Source organism: Oculina patagonica, chromosome 6 (assembly GCF_052425735.1).
Source record: "Oculina patagonica isolate OP01 chromosome 6, crgOcupat, whole genome shotgun sequence".
In the NCBI taxonomy this organism is placed as follows: domain Eukaryota; kingdom Metazoa; phylum Cnidaria; class Anthozoa; order Scleractinia; family Oculinidae; genus Oculina; species Oculina patagonica.
The window spans coordinates 31,554,781-31,581,622 of record NC_135763.1 but is presented as its reverse complement, the minus strand read 5'-3'; the positions used below and the strand labels follow the sequence as shown (position 1 = coordinate 31,581,622).

Sequence of the window (26,842 nt, the reverse complement as noted above, 5' to 3'; positions counted from 1 at the left end):
TGGCGCTCGTGACAAAAATTACAAAGATCGTCGTGCAGATTCCGAGTGTCACCGTTGTGGAGAGAAACACGAAGCTTCAGTCTGTCGATTCAAAGATGCTCAGTGTTTTAAATGCGGGCGAAAAGGGCACCTGTCCAAAGTTTGTTATGGCGAGAAAAATTACAAGAAAAAGCCGAGTAAAGGAACCGATTCACGGAAAACTAAACCACCCTCACGAGACAGTTGGCAAACAAAAGGAAACCAGAAGCAGTCTACACATTTAGTGGACGAAGTTTCCAGGGAAGAAGATGTTTATGCGGCAACCATGTACCACATTCGGGACGGAAGGAAGCCGAAGGCATTTGAAGTAAGTGTCGAACTTTGTGGTGAACCACACAATTTTGAAATTGACACTGGTGCTACCAGAACTGTGCTAAATGAACAAACCTACAGCAAGTTAGGTGACAAAGTAGAGTTAAAGAATTCCAATGCCATATTGAGCACGTATACAGGAGAGAAAATACCAGTGTTAGGAGAGGTGTTGATTCCTGTTAATTACCAAAATCAACAGCATGATTTGTCAGCCATGGTGGTGAAGGGTCCTGGTCCAAATCTACTTGGAAGGGACTGGCTACAAGTAATTAAGTTTAATTGGAACAATATCTTTAACGTACAGGAGATTAACCCTCAGCTGCAGAAGGTCCTAGACGCACACAATAATGTTTTTGGCGAAGGACTCGGTACACTGAAGGGCACCGAAGCCAAAATCTACGTTGACCCAGGGGCCACACCCAAGTTCATGAAAGCTCGTCCAGTACCTTATGCCCTGAAAGCGAAAGTTGAACAGGAACTGGAGCGATTACAAAGTGAGGGCATCATATCTCCAGTAGAATTCACATAATGGGCAGCGCCAATCGTTCCAGTGGTGAAACAAGACGGATCAGTGCGTATCTGTGGTGACTATAAGTGTACTGTCAACCAAGTCTCCAAGTTAGATAATTACCCGATCCCCAAACGAGGATCTGCTTGCCACACTTGGCGGAAGAAACAAAATTCACCAAACTGGATATGTCACAGGCATACCAACAGTTATTATTGGATGAGGAGTCAAGGAAATTCACTACAATCAATACTCATAAGGGACTCTATCAATACAATAGACTGCCCTTTGGGGTTTCTTCAGCGCCTGGAATTTCCCAGCGTACAATGAAGAACTTACTACAAGGCATTCCCCATGTTGTAGTACGAGTTGATGATATCTTAGTCAGTGGAAAGAATGACACAGATCATCTAGCCAACCTAGAAGCAGTGCTTAGCAGGCTCTCCAATGCAGGATTAAGGCTACGTCTGGCAAGATGTCTGTTCATGCAACCGCAAGTCACATACTGTGGGTATGTAATCAATGGTGATGGCATTCAGCCTGTGGCAGCGAAGGTTGATGCAATCAAGAATGCACCAGAGCCAAAGGACGTCAGTCAGTTACGAGCTTTTCTGGGCATGCTCAACTATTACCATCGATTCTTACCTGATGTAGCAACCGTCCTGGAGCCTCTACACCAGCTCTTAAGGAAAGGATCAAAATGGCAGTGGCTAAAAGAACAGCAAGAAGCATTTGAGAAAGCTAAGGAACTGTTGCAATCAGCCGAGCTGCTAGTTCATTTTGACCCCTCGAAGGAACTTATCCTTGCCACCGATGCGTCCGATTACGGAGTGGGGGCGGTCCTATCCCACAAGGTGGAAGGTGGAGCTGAACGACCAATTGGATACATGTCCAGATCTCTTAATGCAGCTGAAAGGAACTACTCAACCCTTGAGAAGGAAGCTCTTGCAATAATGTTTGGCGTCAAGAAGTTCAATCAGTTCCTTTATGGACACCCATCCACCATCAAGACCGATCATAAACCCTTGGAAGGTCTGTTGAATGAGAAGAAAGGGATTCCTGTCCTTGCAGCACCGCGAATCCAGCGATGGGCACTTACCTTGTCTGCTTACGAGTATAAGATATCATACAAGGCCGGCCAGACCAATGGCAATGCAGATGGCCTGAGCAGGCTACCCTTGCCTGAGACGCCTGATCAAGTTCCAGTACCAGGTGAAACCATCTTGTTAATGGAACATTTGGAAGGCACACCTGTGCACAGTGGTCACATCAAAGAGTGGACCAAGAGGGATCCAATCCTCTCACAAGTGCTTAACTTCATTTTGGAAGGATGGCCGACTAAGAACAGTTCCGAAGAGCTAAACCCTTACTTCACCAAGCGGACCGAATTGAGCGTAGAAGATGGTTGTGTACTTTGGGGAGCCAGAGTGGTTGTACCGCCGCAGGGAAGATCGAAAGTGCTCACTGAACTGCATGAGGCCCACCCTGGTGAATCTCGCATGAAAGCCCTAGCAAGAAGCTACGTTTGGTGGCCAGGCATGGATCAGGACATCGTCAAGCAAGTGAAAAGCTGCGACAAATGTCAGTCAAATCAGAGTGCACCAGCAGAGGCGCCGTTGCACCCCTGGGAGTGGCCGGGACTTCCATGGTCAAGGATTCACATTGACTATGCAGGACCTTACAAAGGAGAAATGTTCCTTGTAGTTGTAGATGCATACTCGAAGTGGTTGGAAGTGCATCGTATGAGGTCCACCACGTCCACCGCCACCATTGAGAAACTCAGAGAGATGTTTGCTACACATGGCCTACCAGCAACACTGGTCAGCGACAATGGAAGCAACTTTACTAGCTCAGAATTCCAGGAGTTCATGAAGAAGAATGGAATTAAGCACATCAAGGTGTCACCATATCACCCTGCCTCAAATGGTTTGGCGGAGCGGGCTGTGCAAATCTTTAAGGAAGGCTATGAGAAGATGGAGGAGGGCAGCGTCCAGACCAAACTATCACGCTTTCTCCTCAGCTACAGGACCACACCACATAGCACGACAGGAGTTCCACCTGCTGAATTACTTATGCGACGGAAGCTACACACACAGCTTAATCGCCTGATACCGAGCGTGGCCAACAAGGTGCGAGACAAACAGTCTCAGCAGAAAACTGCACACGATTACCATGCCAAAGAGCGGGAAGTAGCGGAAGGTCAAGCTGTGTATGCCAAAGATTTCCGGCACAAGAAGACCTGGATGTCGGGGACAATTGTAGAGAAAACCGGTCCGGTGTCAACTCGTGTCCAGCTAGACGACGGAACTGTCATTCGGCGGCATCAGGACCATGTTCGACGCCGTGAGAATGAGGTCATGGAAGAACCAGTTGCGGGCAACACAACCAGCGTGACACCAATTTCCTTGCCTGATGTTCATGTAACGTCATCTGACCCTGTTGTTAGCCATGAGCCTGATGTTCCTAAGGCTTCATCGGCAACACCAGCAACACCTACCCAGACACCCGTGGAGTCAAGCCCTCTAAGGACACGCCCTGTGCGGAAAAGGGTCAGACCAGGATATCTGAAGGACTACCTGTGTTAATCGTGACTATTCACAGGGACTGTTGTTATCAGAGAATACCTTAAAGACTACCTGTGTTGATTGTGACTTTATCACAGGGACTGTTTATTATTAGAGGACACATAAGTTTCTGTTTTTGCTGTTCCAGTGATTGCGAGTGATTTCTCATAAGTTTTGGGACAGATAGTTTGTAATCCTAGAGGGGAGGAATGTTGTGACTTAGATCTGTTGCGTGACATTGATCACGTGATTTGTAATGTGAGTTCGTGTCGAATAAATCAGTGTGTTCAATCCATTCATGGCTGCATGGTTATTACAGGCATGAATAACTAAATTCTGAACTGTCAATCAGGACAATCTCGGGTGTATATCAATGACAGCCAATATTCCTGTCACTTACATTACTCCTTTGCTTAAGAAACTTCACTGGCTTCCGGCAGAACAAAGGATCAACTTTAAAATTGCACTCACTCCGTTCTTCAGGGTGAAGCAATTCAGCTAGGACACTGAAGATCATCCAGTCAAATTCTTCTTAACAAACTGAGATTTAATTTTGAACGCTGCGGGGGGGGGGGGGGGGTTCATTTGTGTTAGCGGTACTTACTGTGTGGAGCATACTTCCAAACGATATCGATCAAAGACTCGTATTTTACAAACGTTTTTAAAAGGAAACTGAAAACTTAGCTTTGTAAACAAGCGTTTACGTTGAAGTTTTTAATTTTGTATTTTTTTTATATGATTCTACAACTTTGTTATTGTTATAAGTTTTCGTGAAGGAAACATTGACCTATTCATTGAAAAAAAAAACCCTGAAATAAATGCTAAATTCAGGACAACAACGATAAAAATAAAAAAAAATTAAAAAATAGCCGTTCTATATACACCTACCTGTAGTTGTACGCCGGAAACAGATTGTATATATTAACTAACTGATGTAATGAAGTGTGTATTGCCTTTGTATATATTACGCACTAACATGCCTTAATATCAAAGTTTATACTTTGAGTAGCGAGGGAGACGAGGGAGAGTTGCGTGTCGTTGTTAAACGGTACGCGCGACTGTCAGCTTTAAAAGTTCGTTCAGGTTTGACGGTTGTTGCACGGACAATGTGAGAAACTTTCGATGAATAAAAGGAGTTTTGGTAGCCGCTAGCCATTTTACCCCATCTCAGGACAGGAATACGCGCTAGAACTTTATTTTGTGGATGTTTGTAGTCACATCCCGGAACTGCGTTTGATTTTCATTAGTAGCTAGTAGTGAAAGTGTAAATACAGTTTGGACAGAACAAAGCCTCATTTGCCACCCAAACATAACAACCAATATGATACAAGAAACACACTATGAATTTAGAAATTGGCTTATCTTTTTAATGGCGATCCTCGGTATTACGTATACTATCTTTGAGGGAACGCGGATAATTTGATCACCGTCTAAACAGTTTAGGATTATTCTTGTGTCATCGATTACGTTCGTTGGGTTGGGGTGTAACGCACAGTGTTCGTTTGTTAAACAGAAAAGTATAACACATAATTTATAAGCTGTGTATGTGCATAGCACTTGGTATTTAAATAAAATATCCTACTTTGTGATGTTGATTGGGACGTTTTAACTGCAATACTGCTAGTCTTCATCTGGCGAAGAGTTCGATTGTTTGGGCGTCGCTATTAATGCGCGTTCGTTCGCTGCTATTGGTGTATTTCGAACCCCATTATTATCCCGACTAACAAATGTTGTTCCCTCAGAAGTGCGCTCTTTTGTTAAACGGCTTTTTTTATCTTCCTGCACACAATTTCAACTTTCTGCACTGTTTGGGATTAATTGACGTACTCTCAGCCAGTGGGCATGCTAAAATGTTTGCATGTATGTTATTAATGCTAAAAATTACGGGAATTCCACTAACTGTTATTGGACACCCACGTGACACTAACTAATAATATACAAGCAACCATTTTCTGCATCAGATTCTGCATGATGGGCTAAGAATACGTCACTTTTTTCCAAACCAGTGCAAAAATAAAATTGGCAGTGCGAAACGTGATATTAGCAGTGCAAAATGTGAAATAAGCAGTGCAAAACGGTGTAATTGAAAATGATTGACAGTTACAGTGTACGGCAGCTTTATGCAAAAATCCATCTCTGGCAAACAAAATGGCGGACAAAAGTGAGACGATTCGAAAACAACGCAAAGTACAAAGAGACAACGAACATTACTAATTATCGAGAAGTTTAAAAGACAAAGAATAAGCACAAGGAAAGAGGAGAAAACATAAACTTGGAATAAAGCTCATGAACGACAGCCGATAGCAAAACACTCGCCGAAACATAACTTCACTAAGAGGCAAATCTAACCCGAAAAAACATCCAGTAAACTCAGGCAGCAACAAAGAGTTGCAGCTTTATGCTCTCCTTTACTAAAGAAATTCCGTTTGGTAGATTTTAGCTCGGTATTTCGGTACAGACAACTCTGTCTTAACGGACACCTTTATAAGACGGACACCTCTCTGAGACGGACACCTTGCGCTAGTCCCGTCCCTACCGTTTTTCAGTCATTTTACTGTAACTAAACTCCTTATAAGGCGGACATCTCTCTAAGACGGACAGTTGGAGCCGGACCCGAAGATGACCGTTTTAGAGAGAGCTGACTGTATTCTGGTTTGTCAGAGTATCATGTGTTGAAGGTTGATCTCTTTTCAGGTGAACACAAAAACGGCACGGAACCTTAGAAATTTTCAACTTGCTTTGTTATTCAAGTTCTTCAAATTCAACGGCGTATTCGAAAAGACTTATCTGAAGTAAACCTTTTCGCGCAGCACTTGCAGAGAGTGCATGAATAATTTACTCATTAATTCACACGTCGAAATCGCTTAGCCAGGCGCTTCAAGTTGTCACGAGATCTGCACTGAAAAGCGTGACAGAAGTTGTTGCTTGTATATTCTTAGCAAGTAAAGTAAAAACCCGCGTATAAGAACAAGTGGATTAAGAACACCCAGGCCTGATTTTAGGAAATAAAGTACCATTTATATAAGAACACATCCAGCCTGAAAAATGAAAGTTGTTCTTATACGGAAGATCAACACTACTTTTCATTGCATACATAATAGTTCCACCCCAATTACAGTACTGTATTGCCTTGATTTATCAATTTTATTCTGTTTTGAGATATCCTTATAAAGCGGACATCCAGCAACGAACGGACCATAAACTATTTTGCAAAAGCCGGAATCACAGTATCACTAATAATTCGGAAAAATAAATAAATAAATACACGAAACGGCCAAATTAAAAGAAAACAATTCTCTTTCTAATTCAATACTGTTATTATACTACGACTGTTGTTGTTTCCTTTTGTAGTAGATTCTGTTTTTCAATATGTTATATACGTTAATTGTGATTGTCACTTTTAGTTTTCACTTAAAGACTCTTTGTCTACCGTTATGTATTGCGAGCGTTTGTTTTTGTTTTGGTTCTGTCGCTAAAGAAAAGTGCTTGAAAATAGAAAAAAACTGATTTAGGACGTTTGGCCGTCTGAAGAAGCAGGTATAAAATATTTGCTTTCGAGGTCATTTGGCTAAGAACCCCCCCCCCCGGGGGGGGGGCACTCAAAAAAGTTTTATACGGGGAGGCTCCGCCCCAAGTTCTTACCTCTTACCCTTTTATTTACCTTTTTGACAGAAATTGTACCCCTTTCGTATACCTTTTACTGAAAAAAGGTACCCCTTTCATATACCTAAACGACGTGACATAGCCTTAGAACAGGACGTTTTCTTGTCATTTTTATGTAGCGCTTAATAAATTAAAATAATACAGCCATAAAGTGCGTCTGTTCGAAATATTTTAATTACTGGCCTTTTAAAAAACCTAAATGACGGATTTTCATACCCTTTCATATACCTAAACTTGTGAAATCGCTACCCTTTTATATACCTGAAGCCTGAAAAAGGTACCCCTTTCGGGCGGAGCCTCCCCGTATAGGCCGTTATATGGAGTACCCCCCCCCCGGGGGGGGGGGGCTAAGAACTACAACATTTTGAAATGATGACCCGCGTCGTGAGGTTGCAAGCAGCAACAAGCTCCTGCCGACATACGCGTCATTGACAATCATGAACACAGATTTCACAATATGTATTTGCTTTTTATGTGTTTCTGGAGCACAAGTACAGAGTATACAGTAGTCATTGTGCATAGAGTACTGTTAAGGCCCAGTTGTAAGACAAGAACAATGAACTTTATTATATGCTACAGATTCTTTCGCGGCGATTTCGAAACCGCGGTTTGGAATCCCCAAGGAATTTTGTCGATAGTCGGTCACGTACATAGCGTTCAGATCCTAAAATGTTTTCATTTGGACCTTTTTGACTTTCTGACTATTGTCGGGAATAAAACACAGCAAAAAAGCATCTTTCATCATAATATTTCAAGTAATCTCACCAGAGTTAACGTGGAAGCGGCATTGAAGGTTACTACTAGAAAATAGGCGAAGGAAATAAATCGATTCGGTGCTACTTACTGTGTCAACTATTGGAGTAAATGGGAGCTTTTTTTTCTTTACATTATGAATGCGAGTGCATCTTCTTTGTTTCTACACTGCTACTGGACTGATCTGCTTAAGTAAATTACTTTGAAATCCTCTGCCCTTCGACGCTTAGCTTTACGGCTTTCTTTAGAACCCACCAATGTTGCTCGCACATCTTGATAAACATATATACTCGTTTGTTGATGCCCAAAATCTGTTGCAAACGAAGCGATTCGAACAAGATATCCTCTCTTTCAAAAGGTACGATGTTCAAACTGTCTATGAACAGCAATAGTATTTTAAAAAAACCCCGATTTATTACTCAGATCAACGAAGATTGGAACAGGCTACGGCGAATCACTTCAAAACGAAAAAAAAAAAAATAAAAAAAATAAAAATATGTATTTATAGTGGTCATGCACTTAGCTTCATATCTCAACGAGATAGCTAGTTTACAGGCATGCCACTGAAACAGAGGAAACAAATCATTTATAAATGAACATAACAAGGTTAAAAATCCCAACTGGCAGGAGGCAGACCAGTTGGCTATATACAAAGCGTGATCGAGGATTTGAACTCGGGACTACCGAGAAACAAATCCAGCTAGTGGCAAGGACAGGCCTCGAACCGGTGACCTCCGGATTACAACACCAGCGCCCTAAACCACTCGGCCACGCTTGCCTCCCTTGCCTGCCTTTCATAACGTACGAAACCTCAAGCCACAATTTTAAAAAAAAAAAAAAAAAAATAATATTTTTTTTTATTTCTTAAAAAAAAAAAAAAAAAAAAAAAAAAAAAAAATTTTTTTTTATTTTAAAAAAAAAAAAATATTTTTTTTTTTAAAAAAAATAAAAAAAATTTGTAAAAAAAAAAAAAAAAAAAAAAAAAAAAAAAAAATTTTCAAAATTTTTTTTCCTTTTTAATATTCCTGGCACAAGAGAGGTGAAAAAAAAAAAAAAAAAAAAAATTCAAAAACAAAAATCTAAGATATTTTTTATAAAATTTTTTTTTTCCCCCTACGGAACCATTTTTTTAAAAAAAGTAAAAAAAGAAAAGATTTTCTGTCCAAGAAGCAAGTATTTTAGAAAACAAGCGCATCATTTTGTCTTTCAATAAAAAAACGTGAATAACAAAATTGCCATTAAGTTTGTTTCTAACCCGTGAGCAACTTAGTTTACTCGAATGTGCAGGTGATTCAGCGAGGCACTTCGTTTGAATTCCTCAGTATGGCGTTATACCGGCGAAACGTTAGTTTTCAAGGAGTATATTCGGGATGTTAAATCAAAGTTGTTAAAGACTGTGCCTATTCACTCGGCGAAGATTCTACCAATATTCCTTTAACCCTATTCAGACCGGGCTTTTTTTGGACCTTCTCAGACCTTCGGAAGCCCCTCCCCCCCCCCCCCCCCCCTATGTAACTTCCAGAATATTTAAAAAATCACCATGAAACTTATAGGATGTATTGTATGTCCAAAACTCTTTCTTTTGGTATACGTCACGTGAGATGGTGACGTCACATCACGTGACAATTACATCATGATGTCAAAACAGCCGCCATCTTGGATCCGCCATCTTGGATTTCAAAATTTTTCCAAAATGCCAGAAAACCACCGAAAATCACTGCAAAGTACTCAAAATAAATAAAATATGCTTTAAACCCGTAAAACTGTAAAAATAATTCCATTTAAGTTATTTTTATTAACATAAACACGCAAAATTACAAATTTGGGAAAACATGCCTGTCAAAATGCCGTTGCCATGGAGATGTAAAGTTCCTGACACATCATCCAACCCTACCAAATTGTTGCCAGATAAATTTTAGGAAAAATCAGAAAGTTTGGCAGCGTTTAGTTAAACTAAAAAAGTTATAAAAGTTCAAAGTCAGCGCAGGCCTCAAAAGCCCACCCCCCCCCCCCCCCCGTTCTGAATAGGGTTAAACCCTTACTACAGCCTCTGACGTTCATAACTACAATACTAGATTTGCTACCAATTTGAATTTTTATAGGCCGAGAGCGAATAATAAGTATGAGACCTCAACTTTCTCCTTTGTTTCATCAAAAATTTGGGGAACTATTCCAAAAGATCTAAAAAAACTGCTTTACACTCCCTTATACAAGCAATATAAACCAAGGTTTACCTTTATTTTAATTTTTTTTTTTTTTTTTTTTTTTTTTCTCAAACCACCCGCTTCAAAAAAAATTTAAAAATTCTCCCCAAAATCACCCGCGGAAGCCGCCATTTTTTGATTTGTCGGCATTTCAACCCCCCCTTTCGTACCCATTCTTCGCGCGGTCAAGAAACCCTATGGAGCCACCTTAACACCCAATCATACTCTACTGAACAATCTTCCGTTTGTGTTCTGCATATAGCTTCACTTCTCTATATTATATCTTGAGAGTGGTTTGTACGTGTCAGTGACTTCCAGGCGCACTCGTCTATGTCAAACTTTGCGTCATAACTTTCTCGGCTTAGCTTTGACGTGATGTCTACGAAACTTTGGGAAAACTTTGGCCTATCCGCATTCTTTAATATTATGATTTAATTCGATTAAAATAAAGAAAAATATTTTTAATGTTACTACCGTAGCCAAGTTTCAGAAAAAATCGTAGAAGCAGAGGTCCGGAAGTACTAAGGTCATATAAATTCAACTCCATATTTCTATTGAAAGTTTGAATACTTGACGCTCGTCGACGAAACAAGCCACGTACCCGAAGCCTCCCCAATGCTTGCTAAATCGGTATATACTACCCTGGGCAAAACAGCTACAGGGGCGGATCCAGGGGGGGGGGGGGGGTGGATTGGGTGGCTAGCCACCCCTTCATCCACCAGAAAAATGAAAATAAACACATTAAAATAGAAAATGAGGACAATGAGACTGGGTAAGGTGAAAAAAGTGTTAATATTTTTAGCTAAAGTAAATTTGACATATTTGTTAACATCCAGAATTTCACTTTTCCAAAATAGGAGATTTTTCGGCAGCCTCAGTTTTACGAACTTCTGTGCTATATGTAACAAAACGTGTGTATAATTTAAAAAAAAAAAAACATTCCTTTTAGCTTTCAAGAACTCTTTTAGCCTTGCTGGCATGATTTTCTTCTTTTTCGAGTTTTCTAAACTGAATTACTAAACAGCCACCCAATCCCCCTCCCCCCTCCCCCTCCCCCCTTTGAAAAATCCTGGATCTGCCCCTGCAGTTAAGGATCGATATTTTCACTAATAAATGTTGTAAAAACAACAAACAGTGTCCTGTTGATAACGTGTTTATTTTAAAAAGAATGACACTTCACCTACTGGATTTTGCTGTCGTTTAAAGAAAGTAAGCCACTTCCGTTTTAAGCACTTATAAGTATAGACAGCCAGCGACGTAAAAATAAAAATCACGTGTCCTCTCCCGGAAACCAATGGATTTCTGTTCAGTGTTTTACTCTCCCTTCTAGCATTTTTTTCATTGTGTTCTTTTGATTTTGAAGGAAGAAAATTGTGCCAGTTTTCAAATAACACATTAAATCTTTTGTACATGTGGTCACTTATTAATCTCGAGTTCATTGACAGCTCGATGTCTTGAAACCCATTTTGCCACTCGGTCTGTCACCCAGCGACGCGAAAATGACAGTCTAGCCTGTTGCTCTACTGTTGGTGTTGTTGTTGTTGTTGTTGTTTTTTTTTTGTTGTTGTTGGATGAAGTATTCAGTTTCAATACATTTGCCTAAAACTGTACCAACGGGTCAAAAACCACGGGATAAGTCGCTGACAAATGCATTGAAAGCTGAAAACGATACTGAGGCATCACATGCAAATACTGCAGATGAAGTACTTTGTGTATGCAGTTGTCAGGGGTACCACGCGTAGACATCAGCGCAGGTCTGACCACCGTTATTACTCTCTGAACAATCCCTCAAGTCTTGTCCACTCCAAATTTGAAACTCTTGGCCAATAGACACTGGCAGCGGGGTAGGAAGTTTGTTGAACACAAGTTCGGGGGAATTAACACCAATCCCAACAATTTCATATGAATAGTATTTATATCCACAACCAACATTATATTCTAGGTAGTCAGCAAGCAAAAGAGCAGTCTTGTTAGGGTATGTTATGACGGTAACCAGCCTCTTGTCTCCATGATTGTAGTGGTCACAGCCCCAGTAGGATGATGGGGCATCTGCGGAACAGCTTAAGGAACCATTCCTGTGGACAAGTTTGAACGTGAAGACAAGGCCGCTTTCTTTGATGATAAAAGTCCCGTATGTGTCGTCTCGAGCTCCAAAACAAACGGGGACATCGTTGATCTTTTTCCAGTTCTCTGAAATAAATACATATCTTTATTTAATGCTGTTATATCAAGTGTTGTAGGTATTAAGGTCCCTAGAAAGTGAAACCAAGGGAAGAGAAATGACGCAATGTGAAGCGAATAAAGTAAGTATAGAAAATGAACTGAAGGGAAGAGGACGGTTGGAGGAAAGTGAAGTAAAGTAACGTAAACTAAAATAAAGTTTCTAGAAAAAGATAAAAATTCCAAAGGGATATTTCACAAATAAGAAAAAAATGGAGCGGATTGAACCTTCAAACGAGACTTCTATTTTGCAGTGTAGATATGATAACCTGGATCAGATAAGATGATTTTGCGTTTTTTATAGAATTAACATTTATCATTTTCGCATTGCAGAAATATAGGTATTCCATAACTGCATTCATACAACAAAAATCCAAATGGTAATGATAAGTAACATTTATCGAGAAGCAAATTTTACCTGAACACAAGCGTCCATCTCCAATGTAACCCGGTCGACAAGTACAGTTAAATGATCCAGCGGTATTTGAACAGTTTGCGTTCAAATGACAGTCATGGTCTCCATTTATGCATTCATTGATATCTGGTATAGAAAAGTACCATGAGAATCAATTCCAAACCCCGGCGCTCAGATTGTTCAACAAAATGAGCCATATCTTGCATTTGTTAAAGATAAAAGAAGTATAATACAGCATGTCCATGAGAGAGCCCGGCAGGGATTGACACAGATCAAATCCATGATTTTGCTCAAAAATTGGTACAAACGCTTGGTAAAGGTTATTTGTCAAATTTGAATTTATTAAATTATACAGCGGTGTTAATGCAATCTGCATTTAATTGACAGACATGGTCTCCATTTTGGTATTCATTGCATGAAATGGAAGGGTAAAGAAGGGAACAAAACATGTTTGGCAGAAAAAAAAATACAATCATGAGAACAAAGTAAATTCGACCTTCGAAATTTGACTTTTATATATTTTCTTGCATCTGGAAACCTGAAGCATGCTAGAAAATAACGTAATTTCACACATTTAACCTTTTTCGCATTGTCTTCCCGTATATCCAGCCTGACACACACATAAGTATCTCTCGTCTGTGAATCCATTCAGACATGTTGCGTTGTGACTGCAAGGGTTACTGGTGCACGCGTTCTGATGGAAAAGGAAATAACAAACAAAATTAAACACTTTCCCTAATATTGAACCTTCTCAGTATTCGATGACTGAATATCTCACCCCCGTGCCTCTGTAGGCGAAGCCTTCTCGTGGTTTTAGATCTTCAGGGTGTTTTGTGCTGTCAGAATCACTCAGTTCACACACCATTCTGTCTTTAATGGGTGGACCAAGGTTAAAAGAGACACAATGGCTCTCGAATAGGCACAGATGTTTACAAGATGAGTATATTCCTATGGAAAGGTTTTTCACCACGTGACCTTCAAGTGCAAAGCCATGGACTGGGGTGCCAAACTTCAGGTGGCGGCATAAATCTGTACAAGTTTAAAAACAGAAAGAAAAGTTGTGAATAATTCTTAGAGAGAAGACTGTGAAGAAGTACATTCACCGTTAAAGTGCGTCGGTGATGAAATTCTTATCTTTCCTTAGCCGATTTATAATATAACAATTATTCTATATAAGAAAATATTTTTATTTACTTTTTTTAAATAGCTCTTTTCTTTCGAGAGATATTCACGTTTTGTTTTGTTTTTGCAAATACGAGGATAATGATATATCAGTCAATTTGTATCGGAAGTCTCTGATTCTTTGCAGTAACACTCTGCTAGATGTCTTTCACAATACGAACTGAACAATTTGGTTACTATGGCGACATACAGGGTTCCCGATCCCCCCGACGATCTCCCCGACCCCTGAATGACTAGATGGTCTTCGTCGACCCTCGACGGACGAACAGTTATCACTTTCTAGAAATTTCGAACTTATTATCTAATTGTTAATGATAAGATACTTGTTGTGAATGCGAGCTAACTAAGCACCAGAGAACTCAACAACTTTCTTGTTCTGCTCTACATGCAAGTAATAAGAAATCCAGCAGCAGGTGTAAAGGGCGCCCTATGACTTTTAACTTTAAGAAAGTAAATGGAAATAGTTAATTTACATCGGTCCCAAGATTTAAATCCTTTCCTGTATACAGTGCGCTAAAGAAGATGCGGTCCTTTTTGAGACCAAAACAAATTTCTAAAAAAATGTGACTGTTCGATGGATATTTTAAAGTTTGTTTTGCTTTGTGTTGTTTTATTTTCCTATTTTTTTAGCTTGGAGACAACTTTTATTCTTTAATTTTGCTCGAAATTTCTCCGAATAAGCCCGTTTCCTAGTCAAAATCATTAAGAGGCAACCCTCTCGTCAAAATCTACCGTATACATGAGGGCATTTGATGCAATTTGTAAATTTAAGTTGGACATTTTATATTTTTCAAAGTAATAAGTGAAATAATTGCAGTGTTTGCCAGCATCGAACTCAGATGGCTATAGGCAATAATTTTGATAGTAAAATTTCATGAGAATTAATTTATTACTTCTCTTTGATGCAAGATCGCGTTTCAGTTTTAGCCGACATCAAATTATTAATAAAATTACACGATAAACTCTTTCACAAGATTAATGGAATATAACACACGAAATTTTGTTTACAGACCTTGGTTCGCTGATATTACACAGTGTAGCCAAACTTCACATAAAATAACCACGAAGGGCAAAATTATCTCTGGAAAAAGCCAAGCGTTCATGCTTAGGATTTTAGAAGGACTTTGAAATCACATATTTGTGCCTTTTTTATGTTTAGGCGTCAAAATATAGTGAATGTTTCACATTTGAGGCTTCTATTACGTTATCGAATCAATTATTCATTACATTTATCAACGGGCTTTTCGCAATTTTATAATAACTGACAAGGTTCTCGCATTAACATTGGTCGGGGTGCGAGCGATAAACTGCCTAGTGAACTGGAAGTAAATAGCTCGAATAAAGTGAACGTGATCAATCGTTCCTGTTTTTAATACATTAATGCTGAACATAATTCATATTCTTTTTGCGTGAAATTCTGCAAGTCTATTGAACAGACGTTTTGACACAATTTTAAACGAGAATCTTAGAAATTGACAATTAGTTATGAGTGATATTGACGACGTTATATCATTGTAGTAGTGATCATGAAATTTTCATATTAGTGCGAGCAAAGCGGTAAAACGAATTTTGTCACTTGACTGGAGAACTTCACTGGAAATTGATACGAGAAAATTTGATGACTCTCATAAAAAATTGTGGTTTTGATATTTATACCTAAGCGATTGAATACTTCATTTTTTACTAATTTTCCCGCATATAAAGCTAGTAAATATTTCATTCTCTTGGCTATTATCTTAAATGGGGATCATTCTGGAAATTTAAAGGATTGAAGTTAACGGTTAAAAAAGGCGAATTGAGGCTGCTGTCACGCGCGACAAAGCTTTTAAGAAAACACCAAGCATTTAACGCTTTTTTCCGATCATTCATCGCTAAGGCAAGTCAAACTTTACTAGAATTTGAAAAAAAAAGGGAGGGGGGGCGGCCCCCCCCCCCCGGGGGGGGGGGGGGGGGGGGGGGGGGGGCCTTTTTCCCCAAAAAAAAGGATAGTATAAAAAAAGAAAAAAAGGAAAAAAAAAAAAAAAAAACGTGCATTGAAATACAAACTTTGCCTGCTTGCTTCAAGTTCTTCAATTAATTTCGTGGGGTCGTCCGAAGGTGTCAATACATTAAATCCTTTTTCGAAAATATTTTATTTATTCATTTTAGTTCAGCAAAAATTAAATTAATTTTGGGAAGCCAATTTACATTGTTTCCCCCCCCCCATTTGAAAGTAATAGAAAAGCGTGTAAAACATTTAGGGTTGGATGGGTTTTAAAAAATTTCGTTAAGCTAGCCCTCAGCACCAAACATCTGAGTCGAAAGCATTAGCTTCATTACATTTAAAACAGCTTTGTTTCAAGATCTTGCACTAAATCCACCGTGCGCAAACGCTCAAGCTATGCAGCCCCCCTCTTCCCCCGCCTCGTACGCCTATGTAGAAATTTTCCAAAATAGGACCCCGAAAAAAAAGAGGGGGAGAAAATTATATCGTTATATCGAGGAATAGTTATATCGGGGTTCCGCCAACATTTTACTATTGCCGGGAAAACATATTCACGTTATACGGGAATATCGTTATATCGAAGATCGTTATATCGGGGTTCCACTGTATTAAAACGCCAACACACACTTCTCACCTACCTACATCTCTAACCTTAGGTCAGTGAAATATTCGTCATTTGTCATTAGTTTACACATATTTGAAATGTCAAATTTCGGGCCGTCATTGTATTCTTGTTGAAAGTTCAGAAAATAAAAACAACTTTGGAAGCTCAGGTCTAAGGAGACAGCTTTTTTGTAAGCTCTTTCCTACAATCATACATTGTATGGTGGATAGGAGGTATTTTGGCAGAGCGTGATGAAACTTAAAAAAACAAGTGGTTAAATTGCCATAAAAACTGCAAGACGAAGTCAATGTCTCAAATATTTGTCTGTCACTGACTATTATCAAACGTTTTAAACAACGTTTGTTTGAAACTCTTATAAAGACGTTTCGGCCGTTTCGGCCGTTTCGGCCTTCCTCGGTTTTGAAAAAAGCCAACGGCTTACAACGATTACATTATGCGCGTGCGAGAGTGTCTCACAGAACACGCGTGACATAGCGAAAGCGCGCGATCGCTGCGCGAGACTTTAAATGTCACACTAGCGGCTTGTAAATGTCGGGAATGTCAATATGTTCATTTCCCGCGTTCTGGTCCCTTAGAGAATGCCATGCCTCAAGGAAGAGCCTCTCGTGATAGTCCGTCATCCTAGCCACGATGGTTGCCTGGTCGAAATCCATGTTGTGGTTGAATTCGTTCGCGTGTTGGGCCACTTTTGAGTTGCTGTCACAAACATGAACTGCCCTATTTTGTCTCCACTCCACAACAAACAACGACACACGCTTTGAACCAAATAAGTTTATTTTGGGAGGGCCTGGCGAGAACCAACCCGAACCCCATACATATCCCTACACTATTTTACAATGTTTACTTACATTTAGAACACATTCAAAACTCTAGTTACAGAACACATCTATAGTCAATTTTCCTTATCCATATTAAACTTAATTAGGTGACTGACATTACATAGTCGCTACGACATTAACTAGACAAGGCGAAAGGGCGCCAGTTAGGCAGAATTTACAAAGAAAACCCACGCCTAAACCTACATTTCCCAGTAAGCTCTCAGGCTTAGTGCCAGTTAGGCTGCCAGTTAGGCTAGCGGGCAACTCTTAATCACAGTCTTAGAGCCAGTTAGGCTGGAGAACCACAACTCCGATAAGACAAGAATCTAGGATCTTGTCACAAATCTCATATGCCGTTTTAACGACGTGGACGAAAACGCGAAGCAAAGGCCAGTTAGGCGGAATAAACAAACGAGAAAAGTATTTCAAACTGAAGTAAATGATAGTATATTACTGAAAAGCATACCGTTAAAACATTGAAAATGAAAAGACGAACGAAAAAAGCCCTAAAGCGAACAGAGCTGAGCAGCCGCTTACAAAACAAATACGGTTAGACGGAGGCCAGAAAAACCTGGTACAAAAAACCCCCGTGGGGAAAAAATGCCAGGAAACCTGGGTAGGAACCAAGGCTCAAGCTCCAAGCCAATCCTACGTGGCTATACAAAATGAAATAAAAATAAACGTAAACTGAAGACCAAGAACGCGGTTGGTTCTGAGGCCTAGATGACAAGCACGTGCTATACCCTTCCTTATATAGCCCTACGTCATTACCCATGACCCCACAGCCTGGAACCCAGGCCTAGTTGTATCTCGTGCCGACAAAATAGTAATTTCAGTCTTCTTTGCGAGCTCATTCGCCAGAAATAACATTTTTACTTTAGAATGAAAAATACTTTTAATAACGTAGATGTTGTAACGTAAAGAAATGATCCTCGCAGTGAAATTTCAATAAAAGAAATTGCAAAGAAAGAAGCCTGAAAAAGAAAAAAAATCAGGACTTCGACGGGATTTGAACGCGCGACCTTCTCCGAACCGGTGTGATGCTCTACCAACTGTGCTATTGAAGCCACACATTGGGTCCAAAGTCAATTGTGAGTCCTCATTTTGCCTTGAAAGAATAAGGTGACGTGAATGATATGAAATATTTAATATTGAACTGCGGGTGATATGTAAAGTGAAGAAATGATCCTCGCTGTGAAATTGCAAAGAACGATGCCTGAAAAAATGGCTTTATTGCGCTGTTTTAGAGATTTCATGTTGTCCTTTAAACTTTTAGTACCTAGATGTTGCGAAGAAAAGAAATAATCCTCGCAGTGAAATCTAAAAAAAAAATAAAAAAGCCCCGGGGTGGGGGAAAAAAAAAAAAAAAAAAAAGGAGTTAAGAAAAAAAAAAAATTTTTTTTTTTTTTCCCCCAAGCCTCGGAGCCAAGTTAGAATATTAATATATCGGAATTGGCCTATTGCTAAAACAAATCAGGACTTCAAAGGGATCTGAACCCGTGACCTCCGCGATACCGATGCGATGCTCTGCCAACTAAGCTATTGAAACCACACATTGGGTGCACGGTCGATTGTAAGTTATTATTGTTCGGTGAAAGAATAGAATGAAGTGAATAATATGACAAAATAATCCTGACCTTTACCACAAACTCATATTCTTCTCGTCAATGTAGATGAATATTTATTTTTGAATTACCAACTTGAACCACTAAACTAAGGTTTTCATATTAGCGTCGTATTTGGCTACACTAAGTAAAAATGTTGTTTTTACAAAGAAATTTAAATCAGCGTTTTGTTTAAAAGACTTAATCTCGCACAGCGGGTGGGCGGAAAAATTTAAGCGCCCACTATATTCATGTCGCGAATGTCATGTTATGAAAAATGTACGTTTTAAACTGACGATGTAGCTAAAGCCGGGGCTAAAGTAAAACGTTTAAACATTGTTGTAAAGCATATCCAACATTTGCTTATAAAGCCCCCCTGCTAAACGTTCTAACGTCTATGAATATCGTTTGCTAATTCAACAATGTTAAAACGTTAAGTATTCCATAGTATATGACGTTTGTTCAACATTGCTCTAATACGATTGGTCGTTGACAAGAAACCATTATTGGAAATGTTATACAATAATGTTGAAACGTTTAGCCGGGGCTTAATGGCTTTCCTACCAGCGCAGTTGACAACACTGCAAAAGTAAACTTATAAATAAATAAGCAACGATATTAATACATATGCGAATTTATCATTAAAGGGAAGTCAAACTGTCTTAAGGTTCTCTTCTGACAGTTACAAGTTGCAATTAAGTTAACTGCAGTGCAGTCGGTACTGGCTCGGAAGTGAATGGAAGACATTTATGTTGTCGTGTAATAATGAATTTTTCTTTGCTCTTCGTTTTAGTGCGATGGATTTCAATGATAAGTTATCCAACGGGGGCAGAGGGTGAGTTCAGAAAATTATATGATACTCATACATCTGTGTCTTATGTTATATATCAAACACCGAGAAGAGAGTTGAAAATACGACACGAAACAAAGTATTGTAACGAACTTCGAGGTGTTTGGGGATGCGATGAAACACTATCTCAAGTGTATGGTATATTTTATCAATCAGAACAAAACTACGGCGAAAACGGAAAATAAAAAAGTAAAAATCCACACTTATTAAGATCAGATTTCCAAACCAGGCGCAGAAGCTCGCGCTCATAGAAAACAACGAGGGCGAGTTGTCTAATTGATTTTGTAGACCGCAGTCAAAAATTTACAATTTTATGCAGACCATGCTGAAACGTTGAAACATTTACCTTAGTCGGGGAAAAATTACAAATATGTTTTACCTGTAAAACAAATTAAAACACTGAACATGGATATCATCGGCTGTGCAATATTGTCGTAAATATCATTGACACGTTAAGCGAGTAACTTTCAAGAAAAATTCCAAGGACAAGTTTGCGAAAAACTTGCGGAAACAAAAGAAAATATTTATTGTATGAGTAGGGCTCACCATAACGCAACATAAAAATAATGCTCCTCTCGGCCCTCCTCAGGGTGAATAATTATGTTGGCTTCATCCTAAATATTTCTTACACACACGGACAATGCTAAGGAGGTTTTCCCTGAAATTAATTTAGATCTTACAGAGTCGAACTCACTGTTTACAGGCTTATAAGGCAGTACAAAAGATTGCGTGTCAGTTGCTTGAGAAATAAGCTTTTTTAAATGGAAATTGTATTGCCATAGTATTATTTGACGATCGCATATTACGCGAAGGAAACTGATGTGAAATCATTTGTTTGTAGAATATAAAAGATACGAAGTCTTTATGACGTTCAATTGATAAATTATATGTATTTTGAGAATTATTCTTTATTTTATATTTAAAAGATTTTTATATATCGTTTAATTGATGAAATATTTATATTTTGAGATTTTTTCTCTATTTTATATTTAAAAAAAATTATATTTATTTATATTTTAGAAATTTTAAAAAAGTTAGATCGCTGCTATCTGTTAAAACAGATAGGATTTCACCTTGGGTCCAGTCCGCAGTTGAGTTGAGATACGGAACATAACAGAATGATGATAAAAATTATACAGTTGCAATGTTAGTCAGAATTGCGTTTACATGCGTGCTTGAATTGGACCTAAACTATAGGCCCCTATAGGGAGTGTTTTTCGCTGCCTAATTTATGGACGTTAATTGAGGTTAAACCCCTTTAGGGTTCGAAATGCAAATTTATATTTTCGCAGTCATGGCATGCTGTGAAGCGGCGAGGTAAAGGCTGGTTCTCATATGATCGCCCCGATCGTTTCTATCGCATCGATCGTTTGCAAATACTGAGACGTTCGTGGCGATCGAAGCGATCGGAAGCGATCAGAGGGTTCTCATATGATCGCCCCGATCGTTTCTATCTGATTTTCCTTAATCAAACAAGATAATGATTCATGATCTTTCCTTTGTTCCCGCATATGAATATTCGATTTTATTCCGATCGAGCACGTGTGTTTTTTAAAAACTCCGATATCGCCATGGCAGCTTTCGATGCAAAGGCAAACCTCGTGGCCTCCTATCTTTACGTAATTGTCGTTTTACGGCGAAGAAGCAAAAGGGAGGCCAAACGGAAACGTAGTTCTGGGTAATACTGCTGCACCATGGGACAGTTTGAATCGCTTCGATCGTCTCCCTCTCTGCGAAAGTAGTTCTCATATAATCATTCGCGATCGCCGCGGTCTATGACCGATCGCCCGGATAGAACAAGGGCGATCGAAGCGACCGCGATCGTCTCGATCATCGCAAACGTTAGCGATCGTCTCTGTAATGTTCTCATATAATCGCCCCGATCGCAAGCAATTTTTTTGAAGCGACAGAGGCGATAGAAACGATCGGGGCGATCATATGAGAACCAACCTTTATCCACCACTTTTAACAATTATCCTACAAGATCGCGCGGAATATCGCAAGATTGAACAGGATAATTGTTTTATTTTTCAACAAATTGTCAACGAAACACATTTTGCAGAAAAAAAAACCTGTAATTATACAGCGCTTTACAAGACTTCGGACAAATCTTCACAATCTACGTATAGGTAACAGGATATGTGTTTGTACGGATGACAGATGATGTTATTATAAACATTTTGACAATATATGGCAGCGCGCGCATTTGTTGAAAAATAACAAAGGATATCGATTTGGTATTTGAGGCGCAGGGTAGCCAATCAAATGGTGAGAAAAGCCCTGTTAACTGGTTTGGACTGGCGTAAAAAATGCGTAGATTGTTTATCAGCTCTTTACGCTTTGATGGTTGACTGACAACTGGGCTTCAGAAAGATTAGACCAGGGCCCCTTTAAGAAGACGAAGATATTTCGTTTCTTATATTCTTTATATCTCTCATTTTAGAGCGAAATCGTGAATTGTACTTCCCAAGCTTTTACTTCTTTGCTGATAGACGTTTGATGAACCACAGGATAAAAACCGTGCATGTCATGGCCTTGGACTTCTGTGAACTTCTTTGCTACCAACATGACGACTGTGTCAGTTTTAACATTAAAAAAGATCCAGACAGTGCAACAGGACAACAGGAATGTGAGCTGAATAATTCCACCCACCTGGAACATGATGGAGACCTGGCAAATGACAACGCTTACCTTTATCGCGGCGCGAAGGTGATGATACTTTAAAATAATTAACAATTGGTTCATGCTTTAGCGTGCTCCATCGAGTTATGGAGCACGCGGGAAGTTTGGAGAGCACGAAAGAAGCGTAAGAGTTGCCCGAGGCGATAGCCGAGGGCAACTCTAGCTTCTGAGTGCTCTCCAAACTTCCCAAGTGCTCCATACTCGATGGAGCACAGCTAAAAGCATGAACCAATTGTTTTATAACATTGCCGGTGGAATTGTGCATCAAAACCGGCCGCGGGGAAAAAAACTGTGTTTATTGTGTGCAGTGTGAGAACATAAACTTATAGCGGTCGAGCAATAAATTACACATGTGCAAGTTTACACGATTGGAGCAGTTTGTGTCAAATGGCTGATAAATTGACTAAGGTTATACGGTGGCAGAGCGAAGGAAAAAAATGACGAAAATAGCAAATACTGCTGTTGATTCTGAGATTAGTTTTCGCTGAATTAAAATTAAATGTTTACTCCCAGTGGAAGAAAATAAAACAAAAAACCTCGAACAGCCGAACAGATTCCAAGGTAAGAGTCAAAATCGGTTCAGCTAGTTAAGTATTTTGTGGACCGATTATTTTATTGAGTAATAAACATTTATTTTTGAAAACGGTAGTTGATGAAGCGCCCGTGAAGAAATTTTTCCCGAGCTGCAAAATCACAAAGAGCCGTAGACGCTTTGGTGTAATGCTTAAAATGCGAAAACTTTCGTCAGGCAGCTAGTTTTTAGTGCCATCGAGCTGTTGCCATTCATGGTTGGCCCATTCTTTCACGTTAGGGCCGTGAAAAACTGATTTTCGTCCTTCGAGACTCGCACGTTAGTTGTTGTTTGAATGAAGAAAAGCACACAAACAACTTTGACGGCAAAATCGAATTTATTTTCTCTTTCGCTCTCCGTCTCGTAATAAGAAACAGCTTACCTTGTAGCTCGTATCCTTGGAAAAATATTGAAAGGATTCACTTTTCATATTCCGAAGATAATATGTCATCGCTTTCGCAAAACACAGCGTATGAGCTTTACTCAGTGAGATTTTTACTCGTCGATACGTCATGGCGTGCTCCATCGGGATTTTGAGCACGCTTACATATACTGAATTTGATTGCGCCGCTCTGCTAGCTATGTTATAAGAGGTTTTTTACTGCACCTTTGAATAAATGAACGACTTCCAATAATTTCTACGCTTTAAAGTATAAATAAGAGAGGATTTCTTGGTATAATATAATCTTTTCACATTCTGCGCAAGTGCGAATTCGTATACTAACGGACGGTAGTATACGAGTAGCTCAATTAATCAGATTGTCGAAATGAAATTCTCAGCTAATAAAATCAACTCTCTCTCTCCTAAATGGACAACGTCGGGACCCTCTTTCTACCCGTCTAAGAGAGGTGTTGTCGAAAGGGGAGCTTGGTTTATACAATACAATGGTTGAAAACAGCAGGGACGGGACAGTGTCCTTTAAGAGATTGTTGACTGCAATGATATGTATGCTTCATTTTGTATTGAAATTTAAGGTCAAATTAAATGTTGATCTATGTTAGAGCTAACAAGGTAAAGGATTTCCTTCTTTTCTGTATTCTTGTTTAAGAACACTTGTGGCAAGAACACTCCCTGTTACAACAACGCAACTTGTCAGTCAGGATTTACGGACAAGGGATATCGCTGTTTGTGCAGTTCTGGTTTTGTGGGCGAACATTGCGAAAAAGGTACGCGTGTTGTGCAGTTTTTGTTTTCAGAATGACTTTTTATGACTTAAAAGAGAAGAAAAAAGGCTCATAACTGAGAAGTTAATTGTGTTCTTATTGGACAATTTCAGACATCAGTAAGACGCCAGTTCGCATAATATAGAGGGCGTAAATCTGTGCTAAATAAGTTATTACAGCAAGAGGCCCAGAAGGGTGACCACATTAATTTAACTCAATCACATTCCTTCGTGCAGTCATTATCCAGAAGCCGAGGACAGCTTCCAGTTGACTTTTGATTGGATTAAAAGTACACGAAAGAATGTCAAGAGATTAAAAGCTGTCAGTCACACTTTTGGGTTTCTTGCTGTAATGGTAACTTTTAGTGAATTGTAATAAAATGTTCCGGTCTTATTTAAAAAAAAAAGATTTAAAGGAAATAAAAGCCAGTCATCTAAAGTGTTCGAAGGTTAAATATGAATGGCTAAAGGACGATTAACGCCATTCATGGCTACCCTTCGATGTCAGAGAAAGGCAGCTTAAAGCTAAGCTTGGTACATTTTCCCTATTTTTATCCAGAGAACGTTCACGTGCATTTTTAAAAGAAAATAATTCCCGGTATACTAAAACACTACAGCTCATTCTATTTAACTGGTTTGAATTTATTTCAGAGAACTGGAAAAAGATAAACGATGTTCCCGTTTGCTTTGGAGCTCGAGATGAAACATACGGGACTTTTCACATCAAAGAAAGCGGCCTCGTCTACACGTTCAAACTTGTTCACAGGAGTGGTTCCTTAAGCTGTACCACAGATTATCCACCTTCCTACTGGGGCTGCGACCACCCCAATCTTGAAGACAAGAGGCTACTTACCGTTATAACGTACCCAAAGAAGAAAGCTCTTTTGCTTGCTGATTACTTAAGAGATGTTTCTGGTTGTAGAAGCAGATATTATTCATATCAGATTGCTGGAATTAATGTCAAATCCACAGAACTTGTGTTCAACAAACTTCCCACCCCGCTGTCAGTGTCTGTTGGCCAAGAGTTTCACATTTGGTATGGACAAGACTTGACCGACTGCACCGAGGACAATAACGCCGGGCAGACTTGCGCTGATGTCTACGCGTGGTACGCCTGACAAGTGAATACACGACGTACTTCATGGACTGTCTCAATGGGGTTAACCCGTTAGCCGTAACACGGCCAAAACTTTAGCCCTTAAAACTTGCGGGAAACGCAATAGTCCCATCGCTAGTCAGCCTCTATCATGAAAGCATCAAACGTAGAACTGTCTACTCTGCTTGGAAAATAGCAAGACTAACACCTATCTACAAAAAGGACGACGAAACAGACTGTGGGAACTATCGCACGGTTTCCCTACTCAGTGTGCCAAGTAAAATCATGGAATCGGAAGTTAACGATACCTTAGTGCGACACGTTTTTAAGGATAACAACTTGGTTTCAGATAAGCAGTGGGCATTCCGTTCCGGCTACTCAACGGAATTACTTTTAACGCACTTAACAGAAACGTGGAGAACAGCTCTAGACTCAGGAAAGGCGGTGGCCGTGGCCTTTATTGACTTTAATAAAGCTTTTGACAGTGTTTCCCATGACATACTGGAGACGAAGTTAAACCGAGATTTCGGATTTACTGGCACGCTTTTCGACTGGCTAAAGAGCTACTTACGTGGAAGACAACAATTTACTGTATTAAATGGAGTCAAGTCGGAACCCTCGCAGGTTTCCTTCGACATTCCCCACGGTTCGGTGCTGGGTCCGACTTTATTCACGCTATTTACAAACGACCTTCCTGATTCAGTCAGCTCTGGGTCCTTGTACATGTACGCAGATGACACAACGGCGTACTGCATAGGAGATTTGATAGACATCGCTATTGCGCAGCTAATCAAGGCCCTGAAGGAAGTATACACGTGGTGTCTAACAAATCGTTTAACACCTCATCCAGGAAAGAGTGAAGTGATGTTACTTAGTAAAGGAACCCTGATAGGGCCACATGCACCAATACAACTAGGAACCTCAATTCTTAGATGCGTTACAAAAACGCGCCTGCTGGGTATAACTGTCGACCGCAATCTAAGCTGGGTACCTCATGCACTAGAGACCAAGAAAAGTTTTGCTAATAAGCTGAACTTACTGAAACGATCCAGATTTCTCCCAAAGGGCGTGCTAAAGGAATTTTATTTTAAAGTGATACTACCTTCTGTAAAATATGGTTTAGTTTTATGGGGATCGTGTTGTAACTCCGATATGCTAGACTCTATAGAAAGACTACATTGTAGGGCGGCAAGAATAATTTTCAACTTGCCCAAGGACATGCCGTCAAATGATGTGCTCAAATATGATCAGTGGTCTACCTTTTCCCTGTATTATAAGCTCGACATCATTAGGCTATTTTATAAGGCAAACAACGGCAGCCTGCCGGAGCCCCTGACGAAATCGATACTAGACACCTCCAGTCATGGCTATTCGCTCCGAGGAAAACAACTATCTTCGATACCAAGATTCAACTCGCGATTCATAAAGGATTCACTCAGATACAAGGGATCTGTTCTTTGGAACATTGTTAAATACCACAATCAACAGAAGAGTTTTTTAAGTTTTTTAGAGCTAAGAAAGCATGTTGTAAATAGAGCATATTTTAAAGATTTTAATTTTAACGCGCTGTCGGCTTCAACAACCCGCCA

At 39.6% G+C, this 26,842-nt stretch overlaps 2 protein-coding genes across 4 annotated transcripts in view; one reads left to right on the top strand and one right to left on the bottom strand.

The window, feature by feature from the left end:
- LOC144658233 (uncharacterized) overlaps positions 1–25,489 on the top strand; it is a 39,130-nt gene extending 13,641 nt beyond the window's left edge. The window contains exons 1-4 of one of the 2 annotated variants that reach the window (XM_078518626.1): positions 19,636–19,726; positions 22,185–22,450; positions 24,044–24,161; positions 24,809–25,489. In XM_078518626.1, coding sequence (XP_078374752.1) covers positions 19,657–19,726; positions 22,185–22,450; positions 24,044–24,161; positions 24,809–25,275 — 921 coding nt within the window. In that variant the 5' untranslated portion in view covers positions 19,636–19,656 and the 3' untranslated portion in view covers positions 25,276–25,489. Of the gene's footprint in view, positions 1–19,635; positions 19,727–22,184; positions 22,451–24,043; positions 24,162–24,808 lie in introns of those variants that run through there. The other variant, XM_078518625.1, reaches the window with a different exon arrangement.
- On the bottom strand, positions 11,257–15,014 carry LOC144658240 (uncharacterized). Of its 2 annotated transcripts, XM_078518633.1 has the most exons (5): positions 14,873–15,014; positions 13,457–13,707; positions 13,258–13,372; positions 12,682–12,804; positions 11,257–12,233 (listed from the first exon to the last, which is right to left on the bottom strand). In XM_078518633.1, the coding sequence occupies exons 1-5, from the start codon at positions 14,961–14,963 to the stop codon at positions 11,767–11,769; spliced, it is 1,047 nt and encodes a 348-aa protein (XP_078374759.1). In that variant the 5' UTR covers positions 14,964–15,014; the 3' UTR covers positions 11,257–11,766. The 2 variants fall into 2 exon arrangements, with proteins under 2 accessions (XP_078374759.1, XP_078374760.1); XM_078518634.1 differs by lacking the exon at positions 12,682–12,804.
- Positions 25,490–26,842: the final 1,353 nt, after the last annotated feature.

Excerpts from the sequence above, each read along its gene's own strand:
- LOC144658240 (XM_078518633.1), bottom strand. The coding sequence starts at position 14,963 with ATGAACGCTTGGCTTTTTCCAGAGATAATTTTGCCCTTCGTGGTTATT. Across the intron at positions 13,708-14,872 it reads TGTAATATCAGCGAACCAAG|ATTTATGCCGCCACCTGAAG; the intron begins GTCTGTAAACAA and ends AAACTTGTACAG. Across the intron at positions 13,373-13,456 it reads TCGCCTACAGAGGCACGGGG|AACGCGTGCACCAGTAACCC; the intron begins GTGAGATATTCA and ends CTTTTCCATCAG.